Here is an 18,500-nt window from a genome sequence, read left to right as displayed (position 1 = left end):
AGGGTATGAGAGGTTGAAATCGTGGTCTGCCATAAATGGCTTGTCAGCTTCGTGAAACGGACCACTCTTGTTACCCAAAAAACTGTATATATAGAAGCACTAATGTTAATTTATAGCACTAAAGAGCACTAATTCTGCTCGAATCTGCAATTTCGTTTATGGGGTGATTTTGATATGTTGGCCTGCTGGCATGTAGTTAGCAGGCCAATAGTAACTATTAAAATTCAGATGTTATTTTTGTAGCACTAACGATGGGGTTTGCGACACTAACGAGCACTAACGAAGCACTAACAATGTGTCAAATCCCAGTTGTGGTCTGCCGTATGTGGCCTACCAAGTTCATTGGCATGAAGTTAGCAGGCCAATAGTGACTAGTGTAAATTGAGGCGTTATTTTTGTAGCACTAACGATGGGGTTTGCAGCACTAACGAACACTAACGATCTGTGAAGTCGAATTTCTGGGCTGCCATAGGTGGCCTGCTAACATCATGGACATGGAAATAATCACACTTGAATATAAAATATAGTTAATCTTTTGAAAACGTCCTGTGATAAATAAAAGGGAAATAAAAAGTGACACTTTTCTCTGTACTAAATGGCGTATGAAATGTGTTTGTATGAAACCAGTTTGTTCTCCGATATAGACCGAGCAATATTGCAATAACATCTGCCATTTATTGAGAAAATTTCACCATAAAATGGCTTGAGATTACTCTTGAATTAATTGTGTATGGAGAAAATTATCTCCTTCCACGAACTCAATCCACCAGTAAATTTAAATGTAGAAATATACTAACGATGGAAATTGTTAAATGAAGCGCTCACACAGGAACAATGTGAAAGGAAGAATTTTCAATGAGGGACAACAATACTATAAAGAAATACAGGAAAGATGTTTTCTTTGGCACAAAGTTCAAATATAACACATTGTGGTTAAAGTAAAGTATGTGAGTTTTCTCAAAGATTTCCATCTCCATTAATTTCTAGCGAAATCCACTTTCATTTACATTCTGTCTCTCTTAGCTAATAATATCGTTATTATAATCTACGAATTTATACGTGAATGACATTTCTTGCCTTATATAGAGAATTCATTACTTCAGAGAAAGAAAGAAAAAATCTCAATGTAAAGGTAAAAACATGTAAGAAGTGGAAATAAATTCTGTGAAGATTATATAATACACAAAAGTAGATAGGATTTATTTTTAAAAATGTGTATTGTATAACTTCTTGTTAAATATACATTGCAAATGGTTCTTTAGATATGTTATAACTAGTTTTAAAAATATCTTCACCCTGTACAAATAATTATTACATACAAAAATAATTTCAGAATGTTTAGGTTACAACGTGACATTCACACTTCTTAAACTCTTAACGTAACAACATATATTTTCAGATTATGATAAAAGGTTTCCGTAAATTCTGTTTCTTGAAGTGAATGTTGACACCATTTTTAAATGGAAAATAAATAATATCAATGTCTATTCGACTTGGTTTATTTATTTAAATTAGTCCTTTAACAATATGAATACTACATAGTGTTCAGATGTATTGTTTAAACACGATAATCCTAAAATTATATATATATATATTACACTGAACTGTTCAAACAAGAAATTACAATAAAACATACTAAGATGTCACTGTTGCGCACGAATTCTTGGAACATGACCGCATGTGTGTTCGCAAATTCCACTTTTGAGCAAATTTTTTACCACATAAATTACACACAATGTTATACTCTCCTGCATGAAGTTTCAAATGCGTTTGTAAATTGTATTTCCGTGCAAACTTTCGGCCACAGACATCACATACAAAAGGCTGTTCACCTGTGTGTGTTGTCATATGAAGTTTAAGAACTTGAGAATTTGACAATTCTGCACCACAAACTTCGCACTGAGTTGAAAGGTTGTGGTTTCGTATATGACCTGGTAACAAGTATTTCTTGACAAGCTTCCCACATATATTGCAAGGATGACGTGTTTGACCTAAATGAATCATCCTCATATGGTTACTTCTAGACTCTGATTTATCGAATATTTTATTACATACAGAACAGGGATAACCATGTGTGCGGGTATGTGCTCTCAGTTCCAATTTTGGTACTCTCTTGCTGCATATGTCACAACTCTTTTCCATATATTTCACGAATGGTTTCTTTTTCTTATGAACAAGCTTTAGATGTATACAAAGTGGCCAGTTGTATGCAAACAGTTCGCCACAAATTGCACAACGCCAGTCGCGGAGATTTGGATTTGAATGTCTCTTCAAATGTTCCTTCAAATAACAAAGTTTTGAGAAATCTTTGAAACATATTTCACACGTATTTCGCTTTCTCTTACCATTACTTGTTTTATGTTCTCGATCTGTCTTTACCCCAACAGATTCATCTTCGGTAGCAGTAGAAATAGTGGTATGACGAATCTTCCTCTCACCTTCAACTCTATAAAATAAATACATATAAATATACAATACAAAGAACAAACTTGAATACATCAGTATAAAAAAAGTGAATATATATATATATACAGGGTGTCCAAATGAAAGATCCCTGATTACAAATGTTAATTGTACTGAAACTATTAGTTCCAGAGAATAACGGTTTGCGTCATCTTGAAGAGAAACTGAGTTTTCTATTATTGATTGAATTGAGTTCATTTTGAGTTTAACGTCCCGTTAAGCAGCGAGGCTATATGAGACGTGGACTTACTGATTAACGTGAAATCCGAACCATATGATTTCCCGCCAATGTTGTTGATTGTTAATTATAATTTGTTGCAGATGTTCAGCAACAAAGTTTACATGAATGTTTGTTATACGTTGCAGGTGTTCGTGAACTTCAGCACAAGAGAGAGCGTGACGGGGCCAACTCAGAATTTAGTCTGTATTGTGTGTGCTCAGTATTTAATTTTGTGATTAAGAACAGTTAAGTTTCTTTTCGGCCATATACTTAAACTTTTCAGCAAACACGTCCTCTTTGAAGATATTCATCAGCTAAAACAAAAGAGATATGTGGTTGTATTCTAGGTACCAGAGTATACCTACATTCGGAGAAACGAACATGTCGACACATCTTTCAATCACGCCACATTTTTGGGTGTAACATTGTAGCACTTACATGATTCGATTTCTACATTGGCAAGCAGATTGGAAACAGGTCCATTTTACTAAATCTATTTTAGACAGTTGACAGACGTCATCGCGAAGGAGTCTTTTCGCATTTGCGTATCAGGCACTCTGATTGAGTTGAGTTGAATTTCAGTTTAGCGTCCGTTTCAGCAGCGAGGTTATATGAGACGTGGACCTACTGATTAACGTGGAATCCGAACCACATGAGCTCCCGCCGGGAATCGAACCCGGGTCCCCCGCGTCAAAGGCGCGTACGCTAACCGCTTAGCCACGGAGGAGCTCCAGGCACTCTCATGTCACACATTCTTATTTAGTATGTGATGCCAACTGTCCTTATTGTGTAAAGTGTCCAAAATACTCAGACCGCTGAAAATATATTTTACAAGTTATGGTTTAGTATTATTGCTATCTTTAAAATTTGTTTTCCTGTTTTATGTATCCTATTTTTATATTATGTATTTAACTTTTTCATGTCCTCTGTTTACATTTTCTAAATATGTTTCTCTTTGATGGAATTATTGCTCCTTGTTTTCGATTAATACTTTTTAAAAATTTATATAATGGCTTTTTTTGTCTATTACGGGAAATACTATTCCAATTCCAAGTACCTAAAATATGAGATTGTAAGTCCAAAAAAGGGCCCATTTAAATAACATAGAGAATTTCTTCATTTTTCCTTTAGACATAATAAAAATTAAAAATATTAACTTTTGGCGGTTTTCCTGTGGGTTAGCACTTGAAAGCTCAATCATTCCTTTCCACGTCAACCGGAAGTACTCTTTTATTTTATCTCAATTCATGTATAGAAGTAGTTTTATATTTAATTAGGATAGATGTAACGCAACTTTATGAACATATTAACTTCCGTAACTTGGATTGGATTTCAATATCACTTTGGCGATACATTAAGTGCCTTAATACTGCGGTCCAGTTCGACGATGGATGTCGTGAGTGCAGGAGAGCTAACCCCTTACTATGTAGACGTGACAATGATTATGGAGCTAGAAAGATGGAACAAAGGCTACTCACAAGCTTTTCCACAACTGAACACAAACAAAAGCGGGCTCTATTGCTGTACCATGCATGGTTTTTGTGATCTAGCATGAAACATTTACATTTTTCCGAGGTACGACCTCGTCACGCACGTGCTTTCTTCGCGTTTCTACCATGTCCTCACCTTTCAATGTAATTTCAGTCATGAGTTTTTTTTGCAATAGTTTATTCACATACAGAATTACTCTGTGGCATAAGAAGCAATTTTTAGCACTTTGCCCTCCTGAGATATTAGGCCCCAACAATGGCATCAAAATCACAAACTTCAACTTTCGGACCTCCATAAATCCACGGTGACAGTTGTATCATAGCTGTGGATATTTCTACAGAATCTTTATATGCAATAGTATACAGCACAAAACTTATGAATTCCCCACTTTATGTCATTCCAAAATACAGCCCGTTTAAAAGTGTAATTTCCTCTAGTTTTTCTGATGATTTCATGCATTGGTTTATAACAATGCATATTTATTTAGACGCAAAAGTTTATGTTCACCGTGTACCTTAGTCTCTCCCCTAAACACTAGGTTTTGTTTGGTGTCCGTCTGATTCGTACTTCCTGAGCAACTGTAGTTTTCGTAAACGCTTGCTAATGAAAAAAATTGGCACACCACCGACAACAAAAATGGCGTCATTCAGGAATATTTGTACAATACGAAGCAAAAAACCTGCAACATGAAAGTTTAAGTTCATTGTGAAACTAAGCCTAACAACATAGCAACCAACCTAACGTCTTTGTGGCAATGATAACGTTAGGATAACCTTCGGTTTCGTCCCCCTGCACACTTCGTTTGGAGCAAGAAATGTATAGACCACGTGACTACAAACCACAAATTTCTCACAAGATGGAGTAATAGATTGAGGTTGTTCTCATTTTACATCCTCAGTTTTAAAGTGAGAGAAAGAGAAAAAGGTCAACGTGATAAAAACTAAATAAAGAGAAATATAAAAGAAAAGAAAACGTGAGCATATATTGACAAATGACACATGCACTTCAAAGGGGCCACCACAAATTTTGTTATGAACCATATATAATAACTGTGAGAATCAGCAAACCACAAATACATAATTACACATAGTAAGTGTTATATAACACATATTTATTTAAACAAATAAAAATGCTCGCAGAAAGCTGAAAATTTCTTTAAAATCTCAACCATAACTGAAAGAAGAGATTACCTCTCTATTGCTTTTCTTCGTAGCATCCATCTACATGGAGAAATGAGAAAGAGAGAACATCTTAAGAGATTCGCACGTATACAACATCGGAAACTGCTAAATGGAAAAAATACTGTCTTTGGATGGGATTCGAACGCAGAACCATAGCATTAGAAATCCCACACTCTACCGATGTAGCTATTCTGACATTAAAACCCTGTTCCTCCATCATTACCTATGAAAGACGGAATGGAGTCTGCAGGAAACTACGTCTAACATGTCCATGACAGACCGCCTATAACCTATGTCTAATTGGTACTTTAAAACGATAGCTATACACGTGCATAGAAAAGTAAAATCAAATGAGTAGTTAGTACATATCACTTGGTCTGTCTCACTCTATCTCTGACTATACAAATCGAGGAAGAAGAAAAAATATAGAGGTGACAATACATGAAGAACAAGCAAAAATACAAGTTGAAGGAAACTGAATATCAGGGAGAGAGAGAGAGAGAGAGAGAGAGAGAGAGAGAGAGAGAGAGAGAGAGAGAGACATAGAGAAAAATAGAGGGAACGAAGCAAATGATTTAATATATATCCGAAACGAAGGTTCACAACTGTGCTATACATTTAATGTATTGAATACTCTGTTCCTTCTAAATTGCTTGCTAGGTGACAAATATTAATTTGTAAAAACGTAGCAAATGCCCACGTTGTCTTGATTTCTTACTGTTTCAGTAATAGTAAAAAATGTGGTTTATGCAACATAATAAATTACTAATTTTACCACAACAACCACGTAGTTGTTGTTGATGATTTTGAGTTTAACGTCCGTTCAGCAGCGAGGCTATATGAGACGTGGACCTATTTATTAACGTGGAATCCGAACCATATGAGCTGCTGCCGGGAATCGAAGCAAATATGTAGTGTTGGTAAGAAATTTCTAAGCAAAAGAAGAAACTGATCAGCAAAATACATGAAACGATAGTCGTGCAAACTATTACTTAAAGAGAATTTATTGTAAAATCAATACATCCATGTGGCGGTATATAGTCGCAAAGTGATTAGAGAACTTGATATTAAACTGTCGATCACATCGTTTTACCTATTTAAATGAAATGAAATCTTTAAGTTTTACGTCCCACGTTTATGCCGGTTAGGCTACAGGAGACGGTGATGATGAGAGATGAGTGAAATGGTGGAATGAAGAAAGTGGGAGGAAACAGGAGAACCCCGAGAAAACCCACGAGCATGGTGTTTGTCCACCACAAAGTTCACTTGGCGGGGGCTGGGATCGAACCCAGGACCCTAAGCACCGGAGGTGAACGCTCTACCACTGAGCCACCGCGCCCCCTATTTTTACTTATTTGAATTCAATGTCGTATAGGTTCGGTTTTAGCTCTAGATTTCAGCGTTCTCACTTCGATTAACTTGTTGGAAATATGCATTAATCGAAATTATAAAAGTATACGAAATTTAACTTGCTAAAAGTAGAGAATAACATAAAAATCCGGATTAGAATATTACAATAAACATGTGTATTTTGTTTAGGGTTTTCAAGTCAAAGCTTATAGGAATTACAGAAAGAACGTTCGTTGTGAAAGCACAAGAAAGAAAGAAAAAAAAACAGAGAATAGACACAAACCTCAGGTGGGTTTGAACACGAGAAGGCGGAGGTAGTAGAGTACTCTAGTAAACCGCTCGGCTATATTTAATTCTCTAGTACGTTTTGATAAATATTGTCTAGAGTATTTCCACTTTACTTGTTTCTCTTTTGTTGTTTGTCATATAATGTATGCGAGTGGCGAATAATAGAAGAGAACTGTTTTAAACGAGTATGAACATTTTTCTCGGACAAGTAGTAATCTTATCTCTATCTAAATTGCACAAATAAATCAGATTAAATATGTGAAGTGCTTCGGGCGTTTTGATGGAAGTAAACTATTGCAAAGTTACGAGTTTGTGTTTATGCTCACCACTCGATGGAAGTTATGTTCTTGAGAGATAGTAACTGCTACTATATTCTAATGTATTGGATTTAAGAAATTTGAAAATATTTTGTTACTAACAGGGAGTGGGTATCTCTTCGTGCAACAACAGTTGATTAGAGGCACATCTACTAGTTCTGCGCATGCCTTTCGTAATACGACGTCATGTATAGCAATATTGTTCATTATCCTATATCCAAAGACGTTCCAGCATTTTTACTTTGGTGTGTAAGAATGGCGCAATATGATCATTCTCTACGTGAGAGTGTTATCGCTCTTATTGAACATGCGGGATTGAGTGTTCCTGAAGCAGGCGCTCGATTAGGCGTGCATCGTGCAACAGCGTTCAGGTGGTGGAAAAAATATGAGAAAACTGGAAGTCTAACTCGAAAATCTGGAAGTGGTCGGCCACGAGTGTCCTCACCGACACAAGACCAACGATTAGTTGATGAATACTGTCGACAGTCTTTCATGTGTGCCCGACAACTGCAGCAGTCTATCGCCTTTCCAGGTGATGTAACTACAGTCCGACGGCGACTTTGGGCCGCAGGCTTAAGGTCCTTCCGGGCTGCTGTTAAGGAGAGATTGACAGAAGATCACAAAGTTGATAGACTGGCGTTTGCAGAGCTAAATATTGCCGTCACTGGGACACTGTTGTCTTTACAGATGAGAAAATATTTTCCACTGGAAACTTTGGCCGACACGTGTGTATCGCTCATCTGGAAGACGGTTTGATCCACAATATATGGCCCGTTCAGCGCGAATGGGTCATGTGACGATTCACTGTTGGGGTTGGATATGCAAGACTGCAGGTGGAGGTGGTATCCATCGAATTACAGGCCGGTTTAATGGTCAAAAATATGTTGGTCTTCTCGACTTTATACTCCCTGAAATAAAAGCACATGTTGGTGACGACATACTCCAGCTTCAACAGGACCATAGTTCCGTGCATGATTCAGCTGTGGTTCAATCATGGATCCAGAGGCAACCTGATCTCAGGCTAGTCGAATGGGTACCTCGAGGTGCTGATCCCATTGAAAACATGTGGGCTGCTGTTGTAAGAATACTTCGTTAACGTTGGTCGGTCAATCAACCGCGAATAGCTGAAACTTTATGGGAGCAAATTGAAGAAGCTTGGGGACTGTTGCACTCCACGTTTCATCGCTCGCCTTGTTAATTCAATAGGTCGGCGATTAGAAGCCGTAAGGGAAGTCAATGGCGAATATACCCGATATTAAATATAATACCTTCTACACCCTTCCCAGCCCTTTTCAGAGCTGCTTAATTGCAACCAAATATCTGAATATGTACGCGTACTTTCCTGGGTATCGCTGCAATACTTTCACTATTAGAATCTGTTGATAACGTTGGGGTTGATCGGAACATATCCTTCGTGGAGTAGTGGTTAGAAGACTAATTTTCCATTCTGCAGACTCGTGTTCGAAACTCAGTCCCATACCCTATTTTTTCAGTATGTATTTTTGTTATACGGATTAATACACTCCACAACATACAATGACAATCACGATAATATATTTAGGGTTCGAGTATTGAGTTTTGTCCATATCTTGTATCAAGAATACGACAGTGTATTCTGAGAGGTTGGACTGGCAGGAACAGAAACTCATGCAACTAAAAGATTACTCATAAGATTATCTTTAGTTTTCAATACAATATTGTTAATGCAATTGAATTTGAAGTACATTCTTGCTGACGTCTTAATAATAACACAGCTGGGTACATACAAAAAGACAAAGAAAGTTGAGAACACACATTCTAGCGACGAGTAGTGGTTCTGTTGTATATCTCGTTTCTACATGGCCTTGCTGATGAAAAGGGACGTAAAAATTCGAACTAACGCTAGTTAAGTCAAACTTGAGTATATTTTATTCGTGATACCTTCACTCGTTTGTCATAGTGAAACAAGAGTGAATGCCAGGCATAGTCAAGCGTTTTATAGTGCTAAGCAGTGGAATGTTTACTGTTAAAATCATGGTTTCAAATCATACTCCGTTCGTGTTTCTCTTTATCGGTCCTCTACTTTTTATGTAAAATAAAAGACAAATGAAGTGAAACCTTTAAGTTATACGTCCCATAATTATGCCGATTAGGCTAAAGGAGACGATGATGATGAGAAATGATTTAAATGTTGGAATAAAGAAAGTGGGACGAAATGGGAGAACCCCGAGGAAAGACTACAATCATATACAGAGAGACTAAAATCATATTGATGAAAGTCAGTAAATAGTTGCATAATAATTATACGCCAAGTACTCTAGGAGTGGAAAGCGTTATTTAAATGATTTTGACAATGCATAACATTGCAATTTGAATAAAGGCAGTTGTCCAGAAACTAAATATGTTCTCTACTAGTATGATTTCTTCCATATGTTTCGGGAATGGTCTCATTCAAGGATGTTATCGTATCTAAAAGCTTGAAAAGATTGTTGGCCCAAATAAAAAGAAAGTGCTCTTTGTGAAAGATTTATTACACTCGAACACGCACAATATATATAAGTATGAATACGTGTTGTTCATTATTACATGTTAACTCTTGAAGAACTATTGCATTCCCGTAGTAGTAATATAAATTACATAAACGAAATAAAGGTTCATACCCACATATATAAACGCCAACAATATCATAAAAAAGAATTTTCATAGGATATTGTCATCCGATTTACCTTATTACAATTATCAAACCACTGACAGAACTCCATACTTGAATCCTAAACATATTATCGTAATTGTCATTGTATATTGTGGAGCGTATTAATCCGTATAACAAAAATACATACTGAAAAAATAGGGTATGGGACAGTTTCGAACACGAGTCTGCAGAATGGAAAATTAGTCTTCTAACCACTACTCCACGAAGGATATGTTCCGATCAATTCCAACGTTATCAACAGATTTTAATAGTGAAAGTATTGCAGCGATACCCAGGAAAGTACGCGTACATATTCAGATATTTGGTTGCAATTAAGCAGCCCTGAAAAGGGCTGGGAAGGGTGTAGAAGGTATTATATTTAATATCGGGTATACTCGCCATTGACTTCCCTTACGGCTACTAATCGCCGACCCATTGAATTAACAAGGCGAGCGATGAAAAGTGGAGTGCAACAAAGTCCCCAAGCTTCTTCAACTTGCTCCCATAAAGTTTCAGCTATTCGCGGTTGATTGACCGACCAACGTTAACGAAGTATTCTTACAACAGCAGCCCACATGTTTTCAATGGGATCAGCACCTCGAGGTACCCATTCGACTAGCCTGAGATCAGGTTGCCTCTGGATCCATGATTGAACCACAGCTGAATCATGCACGGAACTATGGTCCTGTTGTAGCTGGAGTATGTCGTCACCAATATGTGCTTTTATTTCAGGGAGAATAAAGTCGAGAAGACCAACATATTTTTGACCATTAAACCGGCCTGTAATTCGATGGATATCACCTCCACTTGCAGTCTTGCATATCCACCCCAACAGTGAATCGTCACATGACCCATTCGCGCTGAACGGGCCATATATTGTGGATCAAACCGTCTTCCAGATGGGCGATACACACGTGTCGGCCCAAAGTGTCCAGTGGAAAATCTTTTCTCATCTGTAAAGACAACAGTGTCCCAGTGACGAGCAATATTTAGCTCTGCAAACGCCAGTTTATGGACTTTGTGATCTTCTGTCAATCTCTCCTTAACAGCAGTGCGGAAGGACCTTAAGCCTGCGGCCCGAAGTCGCCGTCGGACTGTAGTTACATCACCTGGAAAGGCGGTAGACTGCTGCAGTTGTCGGGCACACATGAAAGGCTGTCGACAGTATTCATCAACTAATCGTTGGTCTTGTGTCGGTGAGGACACTCGTGGCCGACCACTTCCAGATTTTCGAGTTAGACTACCAGTTTCCTCATATTTTTTCCACCACCTGAACGCTGTTGCACGATGCACGCCTAATCGAGCGCCTGCTTCAGGAACACTCAATCCCGCATGTTCAATAAGAGCGATAACACTCTCACGTAGAGAATGATCATATTGCGCCATTCTTACACACCAAAGTAAAAGTGCTGGAACGTCTTTGGATATAGGATAATGCACAATATTGCTATACATGACGTCGTATTATGAAAGGCATGCGCGGAACAAGTAGATGTGCCTCTAATCAACTGTTGTTGCACGAAGAAATACTCACTCACTGTTAGTAACAAAATATTTTCAAATTTCTTAAATCCAATACATTAGAATATAGTAGCAGTTACTATCTCTCAAGAACATAACTTCCATCGAGGGGTGAGCATAAACACAAACTTGTAACTTTGCAATAGTTTACTTCCATCAAAACGCCCGAAGCACTTTACAGATTTAATCTGATTTATTTGTGCAATTTAGATACATATAAGATTACGACTTGTGCGGAAAAATTGTTCATACTCGTCTAAAACAGTTCTATTCTATTATTCGCCACTCGTATACATTATATGACAAACAACAAAAGAGAAACAAGTAAAGTGCCAATACTGTAGACAATATTTATCAAAACGTGTCTATCCTGTTTTTCTTTTTCTTGTGCTTCCACAACGAACGTTCTTTCTGTAATTCCAATAAACTATGACTTGAAAACCCTAAACAAAATACACATGTTTATTGTAATATTCTAATCCGGCTTTTTATGTTATTCTCTACTTCTAGCTAGTTAAATTTCGCATACTTTTATAATTTCGATTAATGCATATTTCCAACAAGTTAATCGAAGCAAGAACGCTGAAATTTTTTTAGAGCTAAAACCGAACCCATACGACATTGAATTCAAATAAGTAAAACGATGTGATCAACAGTTTAATATCAAGTTCTCTAATCACTTTGCGACTATATACCGCCACATGGATGTATTGATTTTACAATAAATTCTCTTTAAGTAATAGTTTGCACGACTATCGTTTCATGTATTTTGCTGATCAGTTTCTTCTTTTGCTTAGAAATTTCTTACCAACACTACATATTTGCTTCGATTCCCGGCAGCGGCTCATATGGTTCGGATTCCACGTTAATAAATAGGTCCACGTCTCATATAGCCTCGCTGCTGAACGGACGTTAAACTCAAAATCATCAACAACAACTACGTGGTTGTTGTGGTAAAATTAGTAATTTATTATGTTGCATAAACCACATTTTTTACTATTACTGAAACAGTAAGAAATCAAGACAACGTGGGCATTTGCTACGTTTTTACAAATTAATATTTGTCACCTAGGAAGCAATTTAGAAGGAACAGAGTATTCAATACATTAAATGTATAGCACAGTTGTGAACCTTCGTTTCGGATATATATTAAATCATTTGCTCCGTTCCCTCTATTTTTCTCTCTGTCTCTATGTCTCTCTCTCTCTCTCCCTGATATTCAGTTTCCTTCAACTTGCATTTTTGCTTGTTCTTCCTGTATTGTCACCTCTATATTTTTTCTTCTTCCTCGATTTGTATAGTCAGAGATAGAGTGAGACAGACCAAGTGATATGTACTAACTAATTTGATTTTACTTTTCTATGCACATGTATAGCTATCGTTTTAAAGTACCAATTAGACATAGGTTATAGGCGGTCTGTCATGGACATGTTAGACGTAGTTTCCTGCAGACTCCATTCCGTCTTTCATAGGTAATGATGGAGGAACAGAGTTTTAATGTCAGAATAGCTACATCGGTAGAGTGTGGGATTTCTAATGCTATGGTTCTGCGTTCGAATCCCATCCAAAGACAGTATTTTTTCCATTTAGCAGTTTCCGATGTTGTATACGTGCGAATCTCTTTAAGATGTTCTCTCTTTCTCATTTCTCCATGTAGATGGATGCTACGAAGAAAAGCAATAGAGAAGTAATCTCTTCTTTCAGTTATGGTTGAGATTTTAAAGAAATTTTCAGCTTTCTGTGAGCATTTTTATTTGTTTAAATAAATATGTGTTATATAACACTTACTATGTGTAATTATGTATTTGTGGTTTGCTGATTCTCACAGTTATTATATATGGTTCATAACAAAATTTGTGGTGGCCCCTTTGAAGTGCATGTGTCATTTGTCAATATATGCTCACGTTTTCTTTTCTTTTATATTTCTCATATTTCTCTTTATTTAGTTTTTATCACGTTGACCTTTTTCTCTTTCTCTCTCTTTAAAACTGAGGATGTAAAATGAGAAGAACCTCTATCTATTACTCCATTTTGTTAGATATTTTTGGTTTGGAGTCACGTGGTCTATACATTTCTTGCTCCAAACGAAGTGTGCAGGGGGACGAAGCCGAAGGTTTTCCTGGCGTGATCAGTGCCACAAAGACGTTAGGTTGGTTGCCTATGCTGTTAGGCGTAGTTTCACAATGAACTTAAACTTTCATGTTTCTGATTTTTTGCTTCGTATTGTACAGTAAGGGACACTTCTGGATGGTACACTCATATGGGGATTTACGGCAAGAGTGGTCCACCAGTTGAGTCCGAAGCGTTTTCCGGGAAGTATTGCTACCGAATTAGCTTTAAACGTAAGTGGGTGGCATAATCGCCAGGCACTGAAAATTACCGTACAGTTGGATGAAATTCTCACTACCGTCTACAGCATCATTTCTCCTAAATGAGATGACTCTTAGACGTGTAGTTCTTATGCCAAACATACTACTTGATATTCGTCCTATTCGTGAAGATAAAGTGCAACAAAAAATGAAAGTCCAACCCTGTTGCTCTTCGAATGGACTCTCTCTCAGTCGTTTCATCTAAAATGACTCTGCAGAACCTGAATAAATATTCTGTCACTCAGGGGGATAGGAAGAGCGAATGCTCCCCTCGTTCAGTATGGAAACATACTTTTAATCAAATGCTTAGCGAGAGTGAGCCCATTGGTATAGCGCTTTTATAATTTGAAGTTTTGCTCCCAAGTCATCTTATGTCGTAGCTGACGACATAGGAGAACGGGAGATAAAAATATGATGAATAAGAAATACACACACATGTGCAAATTGGGGACTAAATGATCAAATAGCATCCATATTTTGTCGCAAATTTTGATTTTGTAAATAGACATGTAAAAGCTCACCCGAACCTGAGAGCATCCCACCACAATTTTTGAATTCAAGTGGAGAACTCAGTTGAGAGCATCAGATGATTACGGAGGGAGAGAAAGATCTTAAGATATGGGGAACGAAGAATGAAAAAAATCAACTTCCCTGGACCGGATTCGATCCATAAACCTCACGATTACCAAGCAACGCCTTTGCTCACTCATCCACGGAGCCACACATAACGATAGATAGTCATACGTCAGGCACAAAGCGTTCGTTACGACCAGTGATTTATTTGTAGGGGGAAGCTAGGGTAATTCCCCGTCTCTAGTTTTTCTTTCTCTGGCACTAACTTAATTACTGTTGTCCAAGCCTGGGAAGAATATTTTCTACCTCTCTAGAAAATTTCCTAACAATTTTCATACATTTTTAGCCAGAAAATATTTATTCATGGCTGTTCTGCATAATTATGCTTACAAAAAACAATTACTTCCATTTCTATGAATTCCCGTACCAAGTAAACAGAACTACTGAGTATGAAATTCTATATCTCGCGAATAGTTTTACACAAAATACCCAAACTAAATTTTCTATTTCGAACAGGGGGAAGCACACACGTGGGGCTTAGGGAGCAGATTGCGCCCATAAGATTTGTTTGGGGGATTAGGGGACATAAATTTACATTCAAATGGCAAAATCACACGTTTAATTATACCATAATTTTACTTTTAAGAGCGCCAAATTCGTAGAAACAATGCATTCTTTTTAGCTTGGAAGAATAAAATTATGGTTGAAGGTGGAAGTGAACCGACTGATTATGATCAGGAACAATAGATGCTACCAAGCAGTAGCGTAGCCAGGTCTGGAACCCCCGACATTTGTAAAAGTTGTTAACACAAGGCTTAAGATTGCGCTTTTATATAAACATTTTCCCGGGGTGGACCCTCGGATACCCGCAAATAAACGTTTAGCCAGCGGCTCCCTGAAATCAAATCCTGGCTACGCCCCTGCTACCAAGTGATGTATTCTCTGTCACATAAGAAAATGCATGTTTTCCGCGGGATACTATATTTTGCCCCTCACTATAAGAATGAAATCGGAATACATTCCTTGCTACCACATCGCGATTTAATTGAATGTTTTAAAAGTTTTTAAAGCTCAATCCCTAACCAAATCGATAACTGCATGATCTATCTCTTTGCAGTTCACACAAGACACTGTAGAAAAATCGTAAAACTTAATAAAAGAAAAAAAATGTTCTTTCACACCGTGAAGCTTACGGTTATTGCCATATATTTATAGCGTAGATGTTTTGTGTATCTTCTTCCGTAGCTCATTGGATCCGTGCAGAATTCCCGCGGCCCGTGTTCGAATCTTCGTCCCCATACTTAGTTATTTTTTTATATGTCAGGTAGGACTCCAGTAGAAAGAAACATATTGGTACAGTTTAGGCTGTGATTCGATATTCTGCAAGTATTTACTTATTTATTTCTTGTCAAGCGAAAAAAATGAAGTAGAATTTTAGAAGCGTAAATCCGTTCTAGATTTGACTCTTAAAAACTATGAATAAGTTTACAGCTCAAAAACAAATTGAATTCTCTTCAATTGTAGTCCATAATTAGCTATGGTCAAGGAAATGGACTTCAGCTGTTTTGTGTGTGATTAGCACATTGACTTCCAGCAACCCTATTTCTGGAACTAAATATCACTAATTTTTTTTTGTTTATATATAAAATTCTCATCTTTTAGTTCTTAACAAAACAGAGACTATACTTCAAACTGTCACTATGGCACTACATTTCGTTATATAAAGAAATGAATATATATTGTAATATCCCATGTGATGTTGTAAACAACCAATTCCACGCATCAGTGTTTACAAACACCACCACGTGGTTCGGCAAAAGGATCTCACACCAGATGGATCTACAGTCACATGCAGACGATGGCTTCTAGCCCCTCCCACGGAGCAGAAGACGACGTCGGAGCAGCAGCGCCACCGCCACCCAAAGAACCCTATAAATTGGATGGACAAAGGCAATCCAGTACCAGTTTTCTGGCGACCCTCTTCTAGTCTGCTACGGGACTTTTGGAGTAACCGAACCCCAGGCCTCTAGTCTGCTACGGGACTACGCCTATCCTATCTCCTGGCTTAGCCTGCTACGGGGCGCTGTTGGCCACTTAACCCGCCTCTGCTTGCTACGGAGCATTGGTTTCTTAATTCCCCTCTGCTTAGCCTGTTACGGGGCTCCGTGGAGATCCTGTCTGCGACATTACGGTCAAAGATTACCTACAGATGATCAGAAAAATGGAAACACCTGAACGAAATTGCAACTTACCAGATTAATATGGTGTCGGGCCACCTTTCGCCTTCAGAACAGCCTTGATGCGACGTGGGATGGAGGCATAGAGGTCGTGAATGATAGCAAGTGGAATTTTACACTATTCCTCGTGCCAGTTCTGTGAGAGGATGGAGGTGGAAATCGTCGCCAGAGTCGTGTTTCCAAGACGGACCACAGATGTTCAATTATGTTGAGATCTGGGGATTGGGCGGGCCAGGGGAGGTGTTGAACTTTATCCCAATGTTCCTCAAACCACGCTGCAACAACGCCAGCTGTGTGAATGGGTGCATTATTACCCTGGAAGATGGCGTCATTGTCCGGGAACAACATCCGGACCATAGGATGCAAGTGGTCTCCTAAAATTGCGACGTAATCGTTGGCAGTGATTCGTCCGCTAAGTGTGAACACAGGACCCAATGAAAACCATGATATTGCGGCCCACAGCATCACCGAGCCGCCGCCATGTTTCAAGTTGGGCGGAGACACTGCAGATCATAAGCTTCTTTGGGCGTTCTCCACACACAAACACGGCCCGTGGTTGGGAATAGGGTGAAGGATGACTCATCCGACCATATCACACGTTTCCAGTCCTCAACGGTCCAAGTTGCATGGTCGCGGCACCATTTGCGGCGTGCGAAAGCGTTATGGTCCCTGATGAGCGGTTTGGCCCGTGCAACACGACCCCGTAAGTTCATGTCATGTGATTCGCGGCAGACTGTGATTGTCGAAACAGGGTGGGGGAGGTGCTGATTGAGTTCCTCCGTCGCTTGCTCCGCAGTGGCACGACGGTTCTGCGTGACAATGCGCTTTAATACCCGGCGTAACCTGTCTCTCATGATTTTCTTCCGCCCACAGTTCCGCTTCCCCGATGTGGTTTTCCCGTATGTTGTGTAAGCCGTCATCACCTTCGACACTGTCCCACGCGACACACCTAACACAGTAGCCAATGCCGTCACACTCACTCCACATAACCGCGCACCAACAATTTGCCCTCTTTGAAAATCTGAGAGGTCTCCCATTTTACACTACCTCCGTCTGCTGCAGCCACTGGGCACTGCTGTTCCACTGCGCCTGACATAGTATGGAGACCGACCTAACACACCACCACCAGCGGTCCGGCGCTGCGAGCGCCACGACACCACTGCCAACCCATACATCTGATGTGTTGCCAACTACAGGTGTTTCCAATTTTCTGATCACCATCTGTATTTCTAAACCTTTCATATTAGAGAGATTATTTTATATAGTATTTTGTGAAAATACTTTTATAGTGGAAGCTTTTATAATAAAACTGGTAGAGGGAGTCGATTCCGGACGCCTTTTTTATTAAAATGCTCTACCTACAACCTATATGAGACAAAGTTTTACATGGTAGAGGCTTTAACCGGCTCAGTATTGATCTGAATACTCTCCTACCGGACAGTATTTTTTTTTTAACTTGAAAGTGAACTTGTAATGCCTCTCTATATTTTAGTAATTTTATTGGTAACATCTTGAGATCTTGTATATCAATTTTTTTATGGGTCTGGTAACTCTGAAGTTTCCATCTTCCGTCGGCGCGAAAGGGAAGTGACGTATCGTACTGGTTAAGCACAATGTCGTCACCTTAATGCTAACAACTCGAATTCCAAATGAAAATCTTCTAATCATGTGATCATCCTAGATTTGTAATTACAACCTACAATATTCATTCAACAGTGATCTAAGGCCTCATGTGATAACCAGTTTAACATGACTTATGGTGTTGGAATGAAGTAAGTTGAGTTTCCGTAATTTTATCAGCTTCGCACATATGGACTGA

The 18,500-nt window shown here is 38.5% G+C and overlaps 1 protein-coding gene across 3 annotated transcripts in view; it reads right to left on the bottom strand.

The window, feature by feature from the left end:
* Positions 1–1,171: 1,171 nt before the first annotated feature.
* The window catches only part of LOC145664756 (uncharacterized), a 99,678-nt gene continuing 82,349 nt past the window's right edge, over positions 1,172–18,500 (bottom strand). For all 3 annotated transcript variants that reach the window (XM_081731685.1, XM_081731686.1, XM_081731684.1), the window contains exon 7: positions 1,172–2,446. In XM_081731685.1, coding sequence (XP_081587811.1) covers positions 1,636–2,446 — 811 coding nt within the window. In that variant the 3' untranslated portion in view covers positions 1,172–1,635. The remainder of the gene's footprint in view (positions 2,447–18,500) is intronic.

This window comes from Thermobia domestica, chromosome 11 (genome assembly GCF_964235325.1).
Source record: "Thermobia domestica chromosome 11, izTheDome1.hap1.1, whole genome shotgun sequence".
NCBI classification, from domain to species: domain Eukaryota; kingdom Metazoa; phylum Arthropoda; class Insecta; order Zygentoma; family Lepismatidae; genus Thermobia; species Thermobia domestica.
The sequence above is the reverse complement of the archived record's forward strand: the minus strand, read 5'-3'. Positions and strand labels throughout refer to the sequence as shown.